General features: G+C 44.5%; 3 protein-coding genes across 5 annotated transcripts in view; all 3 read left to right on the top strand.

Moving 5' to 3' along the window:
- The window catches only part of cited1 (Cbp/p300-interacting transactivator, with Glu/Asp-rich carboxy-terminal domain, 1), a 4,239-nt gene extending 565 nt beyond the window's left edge, over positions 1-3,674 (top strand). Inside the window, exon 2 of the mRNA XM_066681544.1 lies at positions 1,981-3,674. Coding sequence (XP_066537641.1) covers positions 1,997-2,464 — 468 coding nt within the window. The 5' untranslated portion in view covers positions 1,981-1,996 and the 3' untranslated portion in view covers positions 2,465-3,674. The remainder of the gene's footprint in view (positions 1-1,980) is intronic.
- Positions 3,675-5,900: 2,226 nt separating this feature from the next.
- Positions 5,901-10,198, top strand: rps4x (ribosomal protein S4 X-linked). The gene is made up of 7 exons (XM_066681146.1): positions 5,901-5,970; positions 6,606-6,683; positions 6,768-6,948; positions 8,727-8,824; positions 8,969-9,140; positions 9,593-9,750; positions 10,033-10,198. The coding sequence occupies exons 1-7, from the start codon at positions 5,968-5,970 to the stop codon at positions 10,132-10,134; spliced, it is 792 nt and encodes a 263-aa protein (XP_066537243.1). The 5' UTR covers positions 5,901-5,967; the 3' UTR covers positions 10,135-10,198.
- Positions 10,199-12,325: 2,127 nt separating this feature from the next.
- Positions 12,326-15,874, top strand: part of nhsl2 (NHS-like 2) — a 95,130-nt gene continuing 91,581 nt past the window's right edge. For 2 of the 3 annotated variants that reach the window (XM_066680731.1, XM_066680728.1), the window contains exon 1: positions 13,281-13,925. In XM_066680731.1, coding sequence (XP_066536828.1) covers positions 13,649-13,925 — 277 coding nt within the window. In that variant the 5' untranslated portion in view covers positions 13,281-13,648. Of the gene's footprint in view, positions 12,548-13,280; positions 13,926-15,874 lie in introns of those variants that run through there. The other variant, XM_066680730.1, reaches the window with a different exon arrangement.

Genomic DNA, 15,874 nt, shown 5'->3' with positions numbered 1-15,874 from the left:
GTGTTGACGGTTATTAATATCATTATTAATAAAGCCGCTATATTGGTGTTTCAGCTCTTTATTCTGAAAGATAATTAGTTGTGTAACTGACACCGCTAACGGCTAATCCTCGCCGTTTTGGCGGTTGATGGCTGAGGGAGAGCTGGCGGTGGTGGAGTAGTTCTTAAAACAATGACTTATTTGTGGCTTTGCTGGCTGTAAATGTTGATTCCTTTGGGAACAAAGCCCATAAAACGACCCAAACAGATGATAACTTGTACAGAAGAGCTGCTGTCGTCTGGAGATAATTGTACATTGTTCTATGAACCCGTGACCAGTTTAAAACGGGAAAGAGAAGTTGTACAAAGCTTATCTCAAACATTGTAAGCCACCCATTTGAGTGTGTTTTTGACTGTGAAGCTAAAATAACATCCTTTCTCCAAACTAAATATAAAAATAAAATAAATCCAAACACTTTTCAGTCATATGTTTTACACAATTCCTATATATTTCTCAGGAAATGTAACACATGGAAGACGTTATGTAAAACCTAGAAGTACATCGTTAGTTAATCACCCATGGTCTGGAATGTATTTTTTTGTCGAAGCCCGAAAACGACAAACACAAGACCACCTACAAATACCCCCCCTTTCTCTGAACATCTACAGATGACTGTGCGTCGTGGGCCTAAGTATGTTGTGACTGTGCTGTGCCAGGCGATGAATAATGCACACAATGGTCCAACACAGAGCTCCTGAGCTGAATGCCCCCCAGCTGTCAGTGTCAGGGAGAGCCGATGAGACGGGCTTGTGTGTTTCTCCTTGCTGGAGGCCCACTGCAGCTGCATGCCAGCCTTTTGCAATTATGGCTTTTTCCTACACACGCGCTCTGAAGAGAAAGGGGCAGCACGTATGATTAAGTGCCTCAAAGGACAGCCTCATGACTCTCACTCCATGGGAACTGAGGGATGACAGGGAGAGACAGGGTCATGAGACAACGCCACGTGCCTTTATCGCACATTCATAGGCTTGTGATGGGTAGCTCTTTTCAAATATTGATCTCTTCTTGTGCTATGAACGGGCTAGTGACATCACTGCTAAATAGGGTCTGTTACGTTACCCACGGCTGCTGCTAATCTGCCGATACGACGCTTGGTAGATGAACCCTGGTGAATTTTAAAAGGTAAGTCAGAAGGTTGGGCTCCTGCACCGTTTGAAGCGTTCCTTCCTTGAAAACATGTACTAACCCTGGTCATTAGCTGATGAGTTGTATCAGGTGTGCTAGAGCAGGGATCCGGTCAAGCATTAATGGACTCTGGCCTCCAGAACCCATGTTGGGCAACCCCACCTTGAAGTAATGATTTGCCAGTGTGAAGTTGCAGGTGCAGAGGGGTATTTACAAGACTCTGGCTGAGAGCTTAGTTATATTTGGCTAAAAATTGATCACTTGTAGTAATTTAACTTCCACTCAGTCTGGAGTTGGAGCGTGTGGTTCCAAACAAGGGTCCTGACCCATCCATCCATCCATTATCTGTAACCGCTTATCCAATTTAGGGTCGCGGGGGGTCCAGAGCCTACCTGGAATCATTGGGCGCAAGGCGGGAATACACCCTGGAGGGGACGCCAGTCCTTCACAGGGCAACACAGACACATTCACTCACACACTCACACCCACGGACACTTTCGAGTCGCCAATCCACCTGCAACGTGTGTTTTTGGACTGTGGGAGGAAACCGGAGCACCCGGAGGAAACCCACGCGGACACGGGGAGAACACGGGTCCTGACCCACCCGGTCTAACTCAGGAGTGGATTCACTAAACATTTACTGGAGTGGAGAAAGGTAAAGTGTGAAGGATGAAATGCCTCTGGGTCCGGGTTTAGATACAACTACGTTCTCTTAGACTGAACTCTGAATATTGACCTCCCTGGACTAGGAGTAGTTTGTCTACCATTAAAATGCCTTTCCATTCCTAATCTCCCACATCTCTCCTCTCTCTACAGGTCCCCCCCCCAGGTAATGAGCTCAGTGCTTCTGCCCAGCTCCAAGATGAAGGATCGTGACTCCATGAGCCTCCTGCACTATCCCGGCTCTGGCAAAACTAGCCCCCAGTTCCCCCCTCCAAACATTCACACTTCCTCCCCAAACCTGGGCAAGCCCCAGCCGTTCTGCCTGCAGTCCAGCCAGCACCTCATCGCATCCATGCAGCTGCAGAAGCTCAACAGCCACTACCAGAGCATGGCGGGCTCCTCTGGGGTTTCCAGCGGACCGAACAGAGGGTTTGGAACGGCTTCTCTGAATCCCGCACAGATCAGTTCCCCCGGGACGGTCCAGGCAGCGGGGATCATAGACTCGGATCCAGTAGACGAGGAGGTCTTGATGTCTCTAGTGGTGGAGTTGGGCTTGGACAGAGCTAATGAACTCCCGGAGCTGTGGCTGGGCCAGAATGAATTTGACTTCATATCAGATGTACCTGCTGGGTGCTGACTCTCCGAAGAAACCCCCGCTTGACTTTTTCACTGTCTCCCTATTGTCCTCCAGCTGCTGTTTGATGGCTGGTGTAGATGTGATGGATATTTGATTTCCTTTTGAAGGTTCCATGTGTACTCTAGGCTGTCCCGATCGAGAGTAGGAGCTGCAGAGGTCCTGATGACCACACGTTCATAGTCCAAGCTACTAAAGACCTTTCTATAAATGCGTTGGATGCTGCGCTAAAAGCACGGTTGCAGTATAAAGCTCTGTCCTGGAGTTTGTCTGGAACCAAACCATGGTGAAGTGTAGACCTTTTGTTGTTCAGATATTTTATTCATTTCGTTTAATCCTCTCCAAGCGCTCCCTCAGAGATCAGCAGAGACATGGAGTAAAGTCATGAGATTCACACATGGACCGAGCCGTACCACAAGTGTCTTATGGTGGCTGTCTTCACCGTCTGAGTGTGAAACTACAGTAACAGCGAACGTTTGAGCACACGCTACCCGCCTTCTGAAAGATGTGGTTGTCTGAGGGCTGGTTTCACCTGGTGCCTTCTTGCCATCTGTCAGTTGTTCTTTCTGTTCAAACGAGTGGACGGATGCAGTTTCGGTTCCTAATGGAAGGTGATCCTGAAGCCGGCTTGTGCTCGGACGGACTGCTCTTTTCCAGAACGCATGTCATCGCCAGCCTCGTTTACCCCAGCAGAACATGATCTGGCAGACAGCTTTCCATTGGTTGAATATATTAATGATAGACGTGTCTGTTTACCCCAGAGGGATCCTACGTGGCGGTGTCGCCTGATCTTCGGCCTGGAACGCTCGTGAAAAGTAGTAAAACCTCTCAGTGCAGATTATGTAAAGTAAAGACAGTAGCTTAGAACAGACCTCTATTATAAAGGCACTATATTTGTATGTGTTTAATCATTTTTTTTGTGTATAGAGGAAATGTTAGGCCTAAAGATATTCGTAGACTCTTTTGTCTGTTTCCAAAACGGTCTCTAAGTTAAAATACGTTTATGAAAACTTGTGTTAATGGAAAAAAATTGGTTGATTATGATTTTGTTTAATGAGTTTTTGAATGAATCCTTGATGGTGATTTCTCTTTTGTTTAGCACTTTTCCTCCATCTTGTGTATTTTTCTACAAAAGATGCAATTACTGTTGTATTTAAATGTGTATTTGGGTTTTGTTTTTGTTTTTCAAAATAAATCTCACTTAATAGAACAGAATTGATTTGTTTTGCTCTGTGTTTGTTGCTGTTCAACAAATTATCTGTAGCTCATTTGTGGTACAATAAAAGTCTTTAATCAGAGCTTTTGTTAACTGTCAGGGCACTCAACCACTAATTTACTCGGTGAGGGGGAGCTGGACGGAAAGCGACAGAGCGCCATCTAGTGGACATCAGTGAAGGTAGCAGTTCCATTACAGATTCAGTCCCCGAGGTCTTATCTGTTCCCTGCAGGGGTTGTTTATTAGTGCACACTTGTGGTTTGCAAATGTTTATGGGCCAAGAAAAGAGAACCTAGTGCCGTCTCAAACAGCTCTATCCAACAACTACAACACTGCGGTGCCCAGTGCTTTTCACCAGGCCCTTCATTGCTTCTGTACATTACACACAGGGATATGTTCAAATGAATAAATCCATGCTTTGCCAAATATTCCCCCTCTGTTTCAAAATCGTAGCTTTTTTTAATATTTAATCTGAACTTAATGTTTTAAAATGAAAGGCATCAGTGATTGTCTTGGAAGATGATTTGATTCACTTGAGTCATCGGCCATTTTTATTAGGTACATCCCATAATTGTAAGTGGTCCCAGTGAAGGCAGGAGGAGTTTAGCCCCAGCACGTGGGTGATCATCTAAGACTACCGCGTCAGTCAGTGCCGTACTGACTTTTCACTTAGGGACAATTAGGCGATGGATGGGGGCAGAGATATCCATGGCCTACAATTAGTATCAGTGTAATGTTTCACATAGAGCACTTAAACAGATATAGATTAAAGGAAGCTGCAAATGGGTGTGTTGGAGCCACCCCGAGTGGATCACAGTGTCTGGTGTTTGGCAGCAGAACAGATGGATGACTAACCGGCTTTATCTTCTACCATAAACAGAGCTGGTCTGTTCCCTGCCCTGGAATTTCCTGACAGATACTGTCACTCAGGAGGAAAAGAGTGGAAGAGGTTGGTGGTGCAATGAAAACTAAAACCTTTCACTTGACAAGAGATGGTTTCCTTATCAGAAAAGCTACAGCATGATTAGCTGCATATACTTTTCCTTGACACTGTTCCAAGGGGAAGATTTAAGATTTATTAGAAAATGTAATTCTGATTGTTTTGTTTGATATTTATAAGAAAACTTGGGACATGTTGTCATTGCCTTAAAAGGAATCTGTGATCTGTTTATGTGATTTAGTTACTTTAATCCATCCATTCATTATCTGTAACCCTTATCCAGTTCAGGGTCACAGTGGGTCCAGACCCTACCTGGAATCATAGGGCGCAAGGCGGGAATACACCCTGGATACACACACTCACACATTCACTTTTGAGTCTCCAATCCACCTACCAACGTGTGTTTTTGGAGCGTGGGAGGAAACCAGAGCACCCGGAGGAAACCCACGCAGACACATGGAGAACACACCACACTCCTCACAGACAGTCACCCGGAGGAAACCCACGCAGACACAGGGAGAACACACCACACTCCTCACAGACAGTCACCCGGAGGAAACCCACGCAGACACATGGAGAACACACCACACTCCTCACAGACAGTCACCCGGAGCGGGAATTGAACCCACAACCTCCAGGTCCCCGTAGCTGTGTGACTGTGACACTACCTGCTACTCCACCGTGCCGCCCCAAATGAAAAACACACAAGCGAAAGATTTCCAATAATTCTAGGACCAACTTGATTGTATTTTGTAATTGTACAGGAATGTAGAATTTGTTTGCTGCAACACACTCCAAAAGTGTTTGTACAGTGGCTTTAATATTTAACACTGAGTTATCACATTAATCACACATTTGGATCTTTTGGGGACTGAGGATACTAGGTGTTGAAATGTTGCCTGTGGAATTTTCCTGAACTGGAAAAGCAGTTACAGACAGTGAATGAATGAATTAGTTTGTGCTCATCCTTATATAAGTACGTGGTCCCAATCGTCTGATTCTCACCATGAACACTTTCATTTCTGACAGGAGACAGATCCGGTAAACAGACAGCACAGTCAGGCACAGGCACTTTAATTTTAAAAAATGCTAAAACAGTTGAATTCTGAGGTTTAAGACAGGGTCTTGGTTTGTAAACTCAAACGACGTGTTCATTGTCTTGAGAGGAATTTAATAAAATTCCACGATATCTTAAAAAACACCAGGTCGTGGGGCGGTGTTGATGGCGGGGCCGAGGCGCTAGAGGGCAGTGTGAGAGACGGCGGACACGTCGAGGCGCTGCTCCGCGGCGCTGTTTGAGCTTATCTTCCTCTCACAGGAAGTAGCTGGCCCTTTCCCGCAGACTCCAACATGGTGAGCAGGCTCTTTTCTCAGTGTCTCTTCTGAATTATCCACAATCATCAGCGTTTCTGTTTGTTAATAGTCAACAGAAGAGTCAAAATGTTATATCTGCGCATCTTATGTGACGATAAGCGCACATATTGTGACCCGATGTTTCTCCGTTGACCGTTTAAAGCGGTTAAACTTTATGCACTGATGCCGAGCTCTGGCTGAGCTCCGTGGCTAACTAGAGCTCGTAGCTTTGCTAGCTCCACGCTTAGGTAAAGGAGATAGTCTTTTTCACGGCGCCTGTTTGTTTTAATAACTATATTTCATGTAACTGGCATTTCACAAACTCGAATTTTATTTCGCTAGCGCCTTCTATGACCCTTTCGCTCCTCCTTAAGTAGCTAGTTCATCCATTTAAAGAGGAACGGGACATTACAAGAGCAATAACACGTTGGTAAATTGATCTCGTGTGTGAAACTTAATTGAAAGCCTTGAGTGTAATGTACAAATGTCCTGGGTTAGCTTCACCGGCCTCATAGAGTACATCAGTAAACTAGCCGAGGATTATCCACAAACAACACTGTAATAGAGCTGGGGTGAAATGGAGTAGCTCGGGTTACCTCTGATGAAGTAAATGATGATTGTTTATTGTGTTGTAGGCCAGAGGACCGAAGAAGCACCTGAAGCGCGTTGCAGCGCCCAAGCATTGGATGCTTGACAAACTGACCGGAGTGTTTGTGAGTAACTAAGTCCTCTGTTGTTCTGCCTGTCTGAAAATGTGATCTGAAGCATGTCTTGACTCTGGTGTGGTGAACCTCCAGGCTCCTCGCCCCTCCACCGGTCCCCACAAGCTGAGGGAGTGCCTGCCCCTCATCATCTTCCTGAGGAACCGGCTCAAGTATGCTCTGACCGGAGATGAGGTTAAGAAGATCTGCATGCAGAGGTTCATCAAGATCGACGGCAAAGTCCGCACAGACATCACTTACCCTGCTGGGTTTATGGGTAAGTTGTGATATAAACACTGGACCTGTTTGAACGTACAGATGAAAGTTCTCAGATTTTAAAGCTGTAATGACTTTACCAACTTTAACCTGGGTTCTGTGATTTATTCGTGCTGAAGTGCTCAAATGTATTTTATTTGTGTAATGTTGGTTTTTATGTTGTTAGATTTTAGAGGGAATTTACCGAACAGCGCGCACACACACACATGTACCTGCACATGGGCTACTCAAGGATCAGGGTTTGAGAACCTGCGGCGTAGAGCAGAGGTTTATTGATACAGGCTTTAGAAAGTGATCATTACACATAGATGTGGTATTTTCGAGTGTGAACGCTAGTCTTCGATGAGTAGTCAGTTGGATCAATAAGACGTTCGTTCAGTCGGCTTTATCCCTGCTGTATGTTAATCGATGTAAAAGCCAAAGCCTTTTTTCAATCCTAAACAGTGAGGCTTGAATAGGTGGAGGCTTTGCAGAGGTGACCAGAGTGTGAGAACTATCAGTAGTGGTGTGATAGTTTTCATGCGACTGCACGTGAAGCAGTGGCAGGATATGAATATTGAAAGGTTTCAACCCTTTGTGCTGTGTGTTGTTTTATTTTAGAGTTTAGTGTTGGGTCTTGACCCCTGACCTGGCTGCAGTTTGTGTTCATAACACTGAAGAATTTTAAAACATATTTGATTCGTAATTGAACTCAGAAGTTATAATTTAAATTTAAATGTAGTGGTTTTAGTTTAGTGTCGAATATTAGTGATGGGAATTTTGGCTCTTTTTGGGGAGCTGGCTCTTTGTTTTACCACTTATTTCCACTGGTACAGAACAATATTATCTACATTTTACATGACGATATGGACAAAATATTATTGTTCAATATTAAAAATAATAGTGTTGTAATGGCCAATTGTTTTTATGGCTGTCTTGTAATAACTCACTGATTGCACTCACACATTCAATTGTATAAATAACTGGATTTTTATTTAAACACCTTAATAAAAAATCACTTGTAAACTCTGAAACACAGCCAATGGAACCCAAATAATCATCCATTTCTGGGAAATAAAATAAACAAATACTCTGCAAAGTGCAAAACAGCAGCATTCAACGGTAGTGATTAAAACAACCACAACTGTCAACACACATTTAACTGATTTAACATTTTCTTCAACTATATTTTGGAAGGCAGACTGGCATTCAGGAAAACCGTGTCTCAGCTCGGAGGGGTTGATCCGGCCACCCACCCCTCCCCTCCCTGCTTGGTGGTATAACCCTTCGCTGATTTGTACCTTTGCTTGTTGTTCTCTGATTGATTGAATGACAAGCCTAAGAAAAAAAATGGCTTGGTCTTAGACGGGAACCGGCTCTCATCGTTCACTTACAAGAGCTGGCTCTTTGAATTGGTTCATTTGCAACCGACACATCACTACCAAATAGCAGTTGCATGCTTATCTTTTGTGGTCACCTGTTAAAGTTGAGTTTGAGTGTTTAATAATGGGCATGGTGTTACTAATGTGGGCTTTTGATGGCCAGTTTAACGGGGGTTTGCGCAGTTGAATGTCTTTCTTCGAAGCATGGCACACTTGGTCAGTGGGTTCCCGGAGGTGGTGTTATTCACCCAGTGTGAGTTTGCAAAGTGTTGCCAAGAGGATATTAAATCTGCTGTGATTCATTGTCAGGACCTGGTGGTGTCAAAGACGAGTCTTATGAGAAAGTTATATCAGGGTCTGAGTGACTGTAAGGGGGTTAAGTTTTTGATTCACAGTTTTGTGGTTTGTGCGTTTGCAGATGTGATCAGCATTGAGAAGACTGGAGAGAACTTCAGGCTGATTTATGATGTGAAGGGGCGTTTCACCGTCCACCGCATCACCAACGAGGAGGCCAAGGTGAGCTTATAGTGCCCTGAGTCTTTTTTTGTGCCACCAGCGTGTGTTGGAGGGAGATCTGGCAAATGAATGTTTTTGACTTTATTTTTTGAAATAACTTGATGGTTAAGTTCTGGTTCTGTCTCGTGCTGCTTTTGTTTACAGTATAAACTGTGCAAGGTGAGGAAAATTCTTATTGGCACCAAGGGTATCCCTCACCTGATCACCCATGACGCCCGCACCATCCGCTACCCTGACCCCCTCATCAAAGCCAACGACACCGTCCGCATCGACCTGGAGACCGGCAAAATCACAGACTTCATCAAGTTTGACACCGGTCAGTAGTGGTTTGATGTGGAAATAATGAATGTTTGTGACATTGTTTTGCATTTTTTTAAGCCACTTTTTGTTTGTTTGTTGTTTGAACATTTACCGTTTGAATCGGACACACGTTAAATAACGAAAACTAAAATTAATATTTTATTCTGACGGTGACGGTTGATTCGTGTTTGAAATAGGAATGCACCTAGTTTTATTTTGTAAGTTGCACATTCTCAGACACGTTATATAATAGAGGGCCTCTCTGCCGTGTTGTGTTCTGTAGCGTGTTCATGTGGCATTGACGGCTATTAACAGTTTTACAAAACGTTGTGTAATTGTTTCAGTCTCATCTTAATACGTGTACATTTCATGAACCATTAAACAGGGCCGTATCTAACCGTGTCACTGTACTGAAGTGTACTCTGTGTTTAATTTGTGCTGAATGTTATGCTTTATCTTTGCTTACAGGGAATATGTGCATGGTGACAGGTGGCGCTAACTTGGGGCGTATTGGTGTAATCACCAACAGAGAAAGGCACCCTGGCTCCTTTGATGTAGTGCATGTGAAGGACAGCACTGGCAACAGTTTCGCCACCAGGCTCTCTAACATCTTCGTCATTGGAAAGGTGAGCAACGTTAACAGATGAATGACTACTTTTACAGGCGTGGTTTTAATGTTACTTCACACCGACTGTTGATAGAACAATAGGATCTTCAAAGATCAAATCCTGCAGTGAATTAGGACCTTTCTCCAACAAAGTGGAAAGATTTAAAACAATAGCGTACGTGGTTTGAGTTTTAAATCGTTAGCAAACAATGTGTAATATAAAAAAAAGAATGTCTAAAGCTTTATCCAGAAGGACGTTTGTCTTTGGTGCTGATTATAACACTGTGATTCTCTTAACCAGGGCAACAAGCCATGGGTGTCCATCCCTCGTGGAAAGGGTATCCGCCTGACCATTGCCGAGGAGAGAGACAAGAGACTGGCTGCCAAGCAGAGCAGCAGCTAAGTCCACTTTGAACTGGTTCTCACTCTTGAGTTTCAAATAAAACAAAAATTATTTACAAAAACAAGAGTGGCTTATCTTTTACTTTGTAAAGTATTTGTACCTACACTTTGGGTTTGGGTTAATGCTTGTTCTGAGGAGACGTTTCCACGTTCACGTTTATAAAATTGGTTTTTGGATTTAATTAGAATTCAAAATTAGAACACACACACACACGAGGATTTTCTTTTTATAACGGACTGCTTCATTAATGTGACACTAACTGAAGTTGAGACCTCGGTGCAGGACGCAGCGGGTGAAGTTATGGTTTGATGTTTAGTTTCTGCACTGTCCCTTTCGTACCGCTCCATCTCGAATTAGTGTCCAGTGCTCATTCTCAGCAAAAATGATTCACTAAATTACATCTCAACAATTTCATCACAGTTCAGTGGGAATAGAATTGTATAAAATTTGGCAGAAAGTAGGGGGTTTTCTATATTAACAATATAAGGTTTTTTGTGAATTTTGAAAATGTGCAAAAAAACTGAATGGAAAAAGACCCAAAATGAGCAAAAACACCCCTTTGGACAGAGGTGAAAAAGTTAGAATATCTCTGAAGATAAACAAAGCAATGGATAAGGTGTTTATTTTTTATAATTAAAGGAAATTAATTTAATAGGCACTTTACTATTAAAACCTTAAGAACAAAGTCTATGATGGCGACAGCACAGAAGCCCCAACAAATAAATATTTAAACACGGGTTAGGCGTAATGTTTCTGATACGAAGGTTTTATTTTTTTGATCAAAGCTTAAAAAGATCCCGCTCAAATCTGTTCCTCAATTCAATGTTGCACCGGAGCCTAATTTTTATTAATATTTTATATTTTTAAGTCCCCAGTGGGTGTCTCGTGCAAAACTTGTACATTTTTGATGGAGACCCAACTGGAAATTGGATTGAAGGGCACTTTAACTCATCTGTGTCGGTGCCATGTTGGTCAGGTGTTTAGCTGCACTACTCCATTGAGCATCACATGCATCTTATAATAATGATTTGGAGCACATTGTTCAGTCCAAAGCCTGTTTGAAATGGTGCTGTTGTGCACCCGTTTGGTTGTAGTTCCTGGGCTAGTTCAGACGAGGCTAAAGTGGTTGTAATTGTCTATCACACCATTTCCAGTGAATTTTCATTTTCAAAGCAGTTGTACTTTACATTAAACGGACTTTACACTGCCCGCCTCCTAGCACAAAGTCTGTGATGTCAGAGTTAAGCCCATCTGTGAATAGAGCGTGTAATGTTCCAGAGAGATCAGTGAACTCCTGCACATACTACACAGGTGCAGCCCCATGTCTAAACCACGCAGAACATCGCCAGGTGTGAGGACACGTTTTAACACCGAAAATGTCCTGCTCATACTTCTGGAGTCCATGTGTGAAAGCATCTGCAGACTGGGAGTAGATAGTAGACCAAAGTAACAGGCTCAGTGTAACTGTTTCAAGGCAGATAAACATACCTGTGTGTGAGGGGTTGTGTTCTGCTTTGCCGTGGCTCTACTCCAAAAGGCCATATGGGTCCTGCTGGGTTTCAGCCTGTCTCTCCTGCAGCCTTTGGCCTGCTGCTCCATGGCTCAGCAGTGTGGCTTAGCTCAACTCTGTCCAGCACACATTTCTGGGACTCAGCCAGAATAAAACACTAACACTCCGAGGGCCTGGTGTCCTTGAATTTCAGACCGGTTCACATTTACGTGTAGTTTTGTTTTGTGGGGATCTAGTGTCCCACGTGTGTTACGTACGAGTGCTTTTCAGATGAGAGCGCATGGTCCTGAAGTGTCTTTCTGTTGCAGGACTTCCATGTTTTGTCTGTCGTGAACACATGCAGAGCTGTGATTATGGACGTGTCTTGTGAATTGGAGCTCTTTGAAAGTGAAACATGAAGAACACCAGACTCCATCATTGCTTCTGCCTCGCTCTACATCCCTCCCTGTGCAAAAGGGTGGGGGACACATCACTTTGATCTGATTACACAAGAGCTCTTTGGCTTCAGAATCACATTTGGCAGATAGGCAGGAGCACAGAAACAGAAAGCAAGTGAAGGAGGAAGGTTGGAAGAACAGAAGAGAGGTTTCTGAGAGGAGGAGGAGGGCTGATCTGAAGGAAGGAAAGGTCCTTCAGGAACCTTTCTGCTCCTGCGTTTGTGCTGTGGGTAAGTGGGGTGGGGCTAGGGACCTGGAACAATGCGGACAGTCATAGTTCTCCAGGAGCTAGGCAGGGCCTCCAGATGTTTCTAATCAGTTTCACTACTTGTGAAAAATTTACATAAAGACATGGACACAGCTGATAATGGTAGTGGACAATAGCTGACTTGCAGCTTATCTACCGCCCCCGATTTCTCACTCCTGACTCTGGGCCTCCAGGAAAAAATGAAACAAAAAAGAAAAGGTGAGCCAAATACTGCTGCAGAGTCGGGGTGCACATACACCAGATGTGGGCTTTGGGAGGGGTGAACATGTGGAGGAAGAGGCCTTTTCTTTTATTTTTTTCCCCCCATTTTTTTTCATAGCTGAACCTGGCTGCATTTTTCCAATGTTGGAATTTTGTCTTTACAGTCTCCCAGTGCCGCTGGTAAAACTCACTGCTTCCAAACTCGGACATGAAACTGTAGACAAAGCTGCACACTCACAGTCCTCTGACCTTCAGTCTGAATTATTGAGAGCATTTAAAAATATAATCTGTTTCATTTAAAACTAGTTGTGTTCATCTGAAAAAGCATTATTTTTAAACTGAACTGTGCTAGTGTCAAATAAATAAATATTCCTTAAAAAATAAAAGTATTGTCCTTCATTCATTTTCTAATATTTTGCTTGAGTATAAATGAGTAGGGTTTTAATATTTTTCATATTCACACACACACACACACACGCTATTTTCTAATTGAGAATGTAGATGGCGCTGTATTTTTTCCTCAGTTTTTTGGTGTTCAGCTAAAACCTAATGCTAATTGCTAATGAGTTGCTAATGCATTGAAGCCTTTTGTTCCGTCTAAAAATCAAAAGGGTAAACTTTATTTACCATCACAAGGTTATCTTCATACAGCGTAATAATTTGAAGTGCTCTAAAGTTGTTTTGAAGATGTCTCATCACTTTGTTATAATGAAAAAGGAGATGTGAAGTGCGTAAACTGAACAAGTGTGTGTTTGTGTACGTTACGTTTTACAGTATTGTGTTTAATAGCACTCTGTTTTGTTTAAACACGTCCTATTTTGGGGTTTAAAGTGGGTCGGGTGCCTTGAATCCCAGGAAGTCAGGTTCATGAACTGAATTACTCTGAAACGGACCGGTTCGGACTCGAAGCAGAGCTCCCTCTTCTCCTCGCTGCGGGACTGACAGTGCGGTAGAGCTCCGCCCAGCGGTCACTGCGCTGAACTGCACCGAAAAGTGTCTCCACTATAAACGCGCCTCTCTCTTCTCCAACAGCACAGAGTTCATCACCGGGAAAAACACGCTCCAGACACTTATCAGAACTGGAGAGGAAGCAGTGAGATGCCGTTTTGTAAGCGCTCGGTGGCGCCTCGGGACGTGTGCCGGAGCTCGGCGAGGGCTCGGGGGGCGATTATTTCGGAGCTGGTGGATGTTTGCGGGTTCACCCTGAGCTCGTTGCTCCGGCAGCTGGCGGATCTCTCCAGACTCTCGCTCAGCATCGTGGAGGAGCTGGAGGGGGAGCTGGTCTCTATTTGTCACCGCTCCGGGACCCTGGAGAGTAAAGTTCTCAGTCTGCAGAGACACATCTCAGCGCTCGCCACCAAACCGCCGCTCAAAAGTAAGTGTCCGGTCTCCGTTCTTCAGCGGCCGCTCGTCTTCAAAACAAGTTCAAGTCCACGGCCGAGGGCTGTCTCGGGGAAACGTGTCCGTGGTGGGAACAGTGGGGCGATACATGACTTTACGGCTGTTCAAGATGTCTGTCAGGGGCTTTGAAATACTGCGAGCGTGAAGTGTCTGGCCCTGGCCGGATTCACAGGGAGACGGGTGGGTTGTTGTTGCTGGGGATGAGAAACAAATAAATAAATAAACAAATGCGTGTCCCCATCCTTTTGAAATCTACGTGAGAATTTTCCTGGGGACAGGGTCAAAACAAACAGGACACGTTTATTTATTTCATACAAAAGCAATTCAAAGTGCTTTACAGAAGAAACAGTTCAATTAAAAGCAGAATAAAAGTCCAATAAAACAATTAAAATATTGCAGTGAAACAAATGATAAAATGGTAAATAACTAAAACAATAAAAATGTATTATTAAACATAGTCTACTGCCTTTTAAAACTCTGTAAAATTAATTTTATTACACTTCTTAATGATATTATAACCATCTGACACCGTAAGTCATAACCCCCACTTAATTAACATCATACTCTTTATTTCTGGGGGATGTTTGAGGCTAAGGCTGCTGCACTTGTATCTAATTATAATTACACACCGAATAAGAAAGTATCCTGAGCCAATGAGCGTCACATAGGGCCCACGACACTCTCTTCTACCTGCAGCCGTTTAAATCCTAACTCAGACCAACAGGGGATGATGATGTCGTTTACCGTCCAATCAGCCACGAGCTACACTTAGCACCGAAGGTTAATGATTGGACCCAGTCCATGTGGACCCGACTCAGCCTCTGCATTGCTGGGTCTTCACAGGCGTCATCAGGTGAGCACCTCCCCTCATCAGTGTTTCGCTGAATTAAGCCCACGGCACCTCCATCAGGCTCAACAGTGGAGTCTGGCATCTGGGGACCCACCCCCTCCACGTTAGTTTTACAGTCCTACCATCCCTTTAACTATCAACAACCATGAATCTATGTCTGTGAGGAGTGTGGTGTGTTCTCCCTGTGTCTGCGTGGGTTTCCTCCGGGTGACTGTCTGTGAGGAGTGTGGTGTGTTCTCCCTGTGTCTGCGTGGGTTTCCTCCGGGTGACTGTCTGTGAGGAGTGTGGTGTGTTCTCCCTGTGTCTGCGTGGGTTTCCTCCGGGTGACTGTCTGTGAGGAGTGTGGTGTGTTCTCTCTGTGTCTGCGTGGGTTTCCTCCGGGTGACTGTCTGTGAGGAGTGTGGTGTGTTCTCCCTGTGTCTGCGTGGGTTTCCTCCGGGTGACTGTCTGTGAGGAGTGTGGTGTGTTCTCCCTGTGTCTGCGTGGGTTTCCTCCGGGTGACTGTCTGTGTGGAGTGTGGTGTGTTCTCTCTGTGTCTGCGTGGGTTTCCTCCAGGTGACTGTCTGTGAGGAGTGTGGTGTGTTCTCCCTGTGTCTGCGTGGGTTTCCTCCAGGTGACTGTCTGTGAGGAGTGTGGTGTGTTCTCCCTGTGTCTACGTGGGTTTCCTCCAGGTGACTGTCTGTGAGGAGTGTGGTGTGTTCTCCCTGTGTCTGCGTGGGTTTCCTCCGGGTGACTGTCTGTGAGGAGTGTGGTGTGTTCTCTCTGTGTCTGTGTGGGTTTCCTCTGGGTGACTGTCTGTGAGGAGTGTGGTGTGTTCTCTCTGTGTCTGCGTGGGTTTCCTCCGGGTGACTGTCTGTGAGGAGTGTGGTGTGTTCTCTCTGTGTCTGCGTGGGTTTCCTCCAGGTGACTGTCTGTGAGGAGTGTGGTGTGTTCTCTCTGTGTCTGCGTGGGTTTCCTCCAGGTGACTGTCTGTGAGGAGTGTGGTGTGTTCTCCCTGTACTTAATATCACAGTAACGAGAATAATCTTTCTAAACAGATTAAATAAACGACAATGGTCTGTAGAAAAATGTTG

This window comes from Hoplias malabaricus, chromosome 9, assembly GCF_029633855.1.
Source record: "Hoplias malabaricus isolate fHopMal1 chromosome 9, fHopMal1.hap1, whole genome shotgun sequence".
Classification (NCBI taxonomy): Eukaryota; Metazoa; Chordata; class Actinopteri; order Characiformes; family Erythrinidae; genus Hoplias; species Hoplias malabaricus.
Note: the sequence above shows the minus strand (reverse complement) of the source record. Positions and strands in the feature narration are given on the sequence as shown.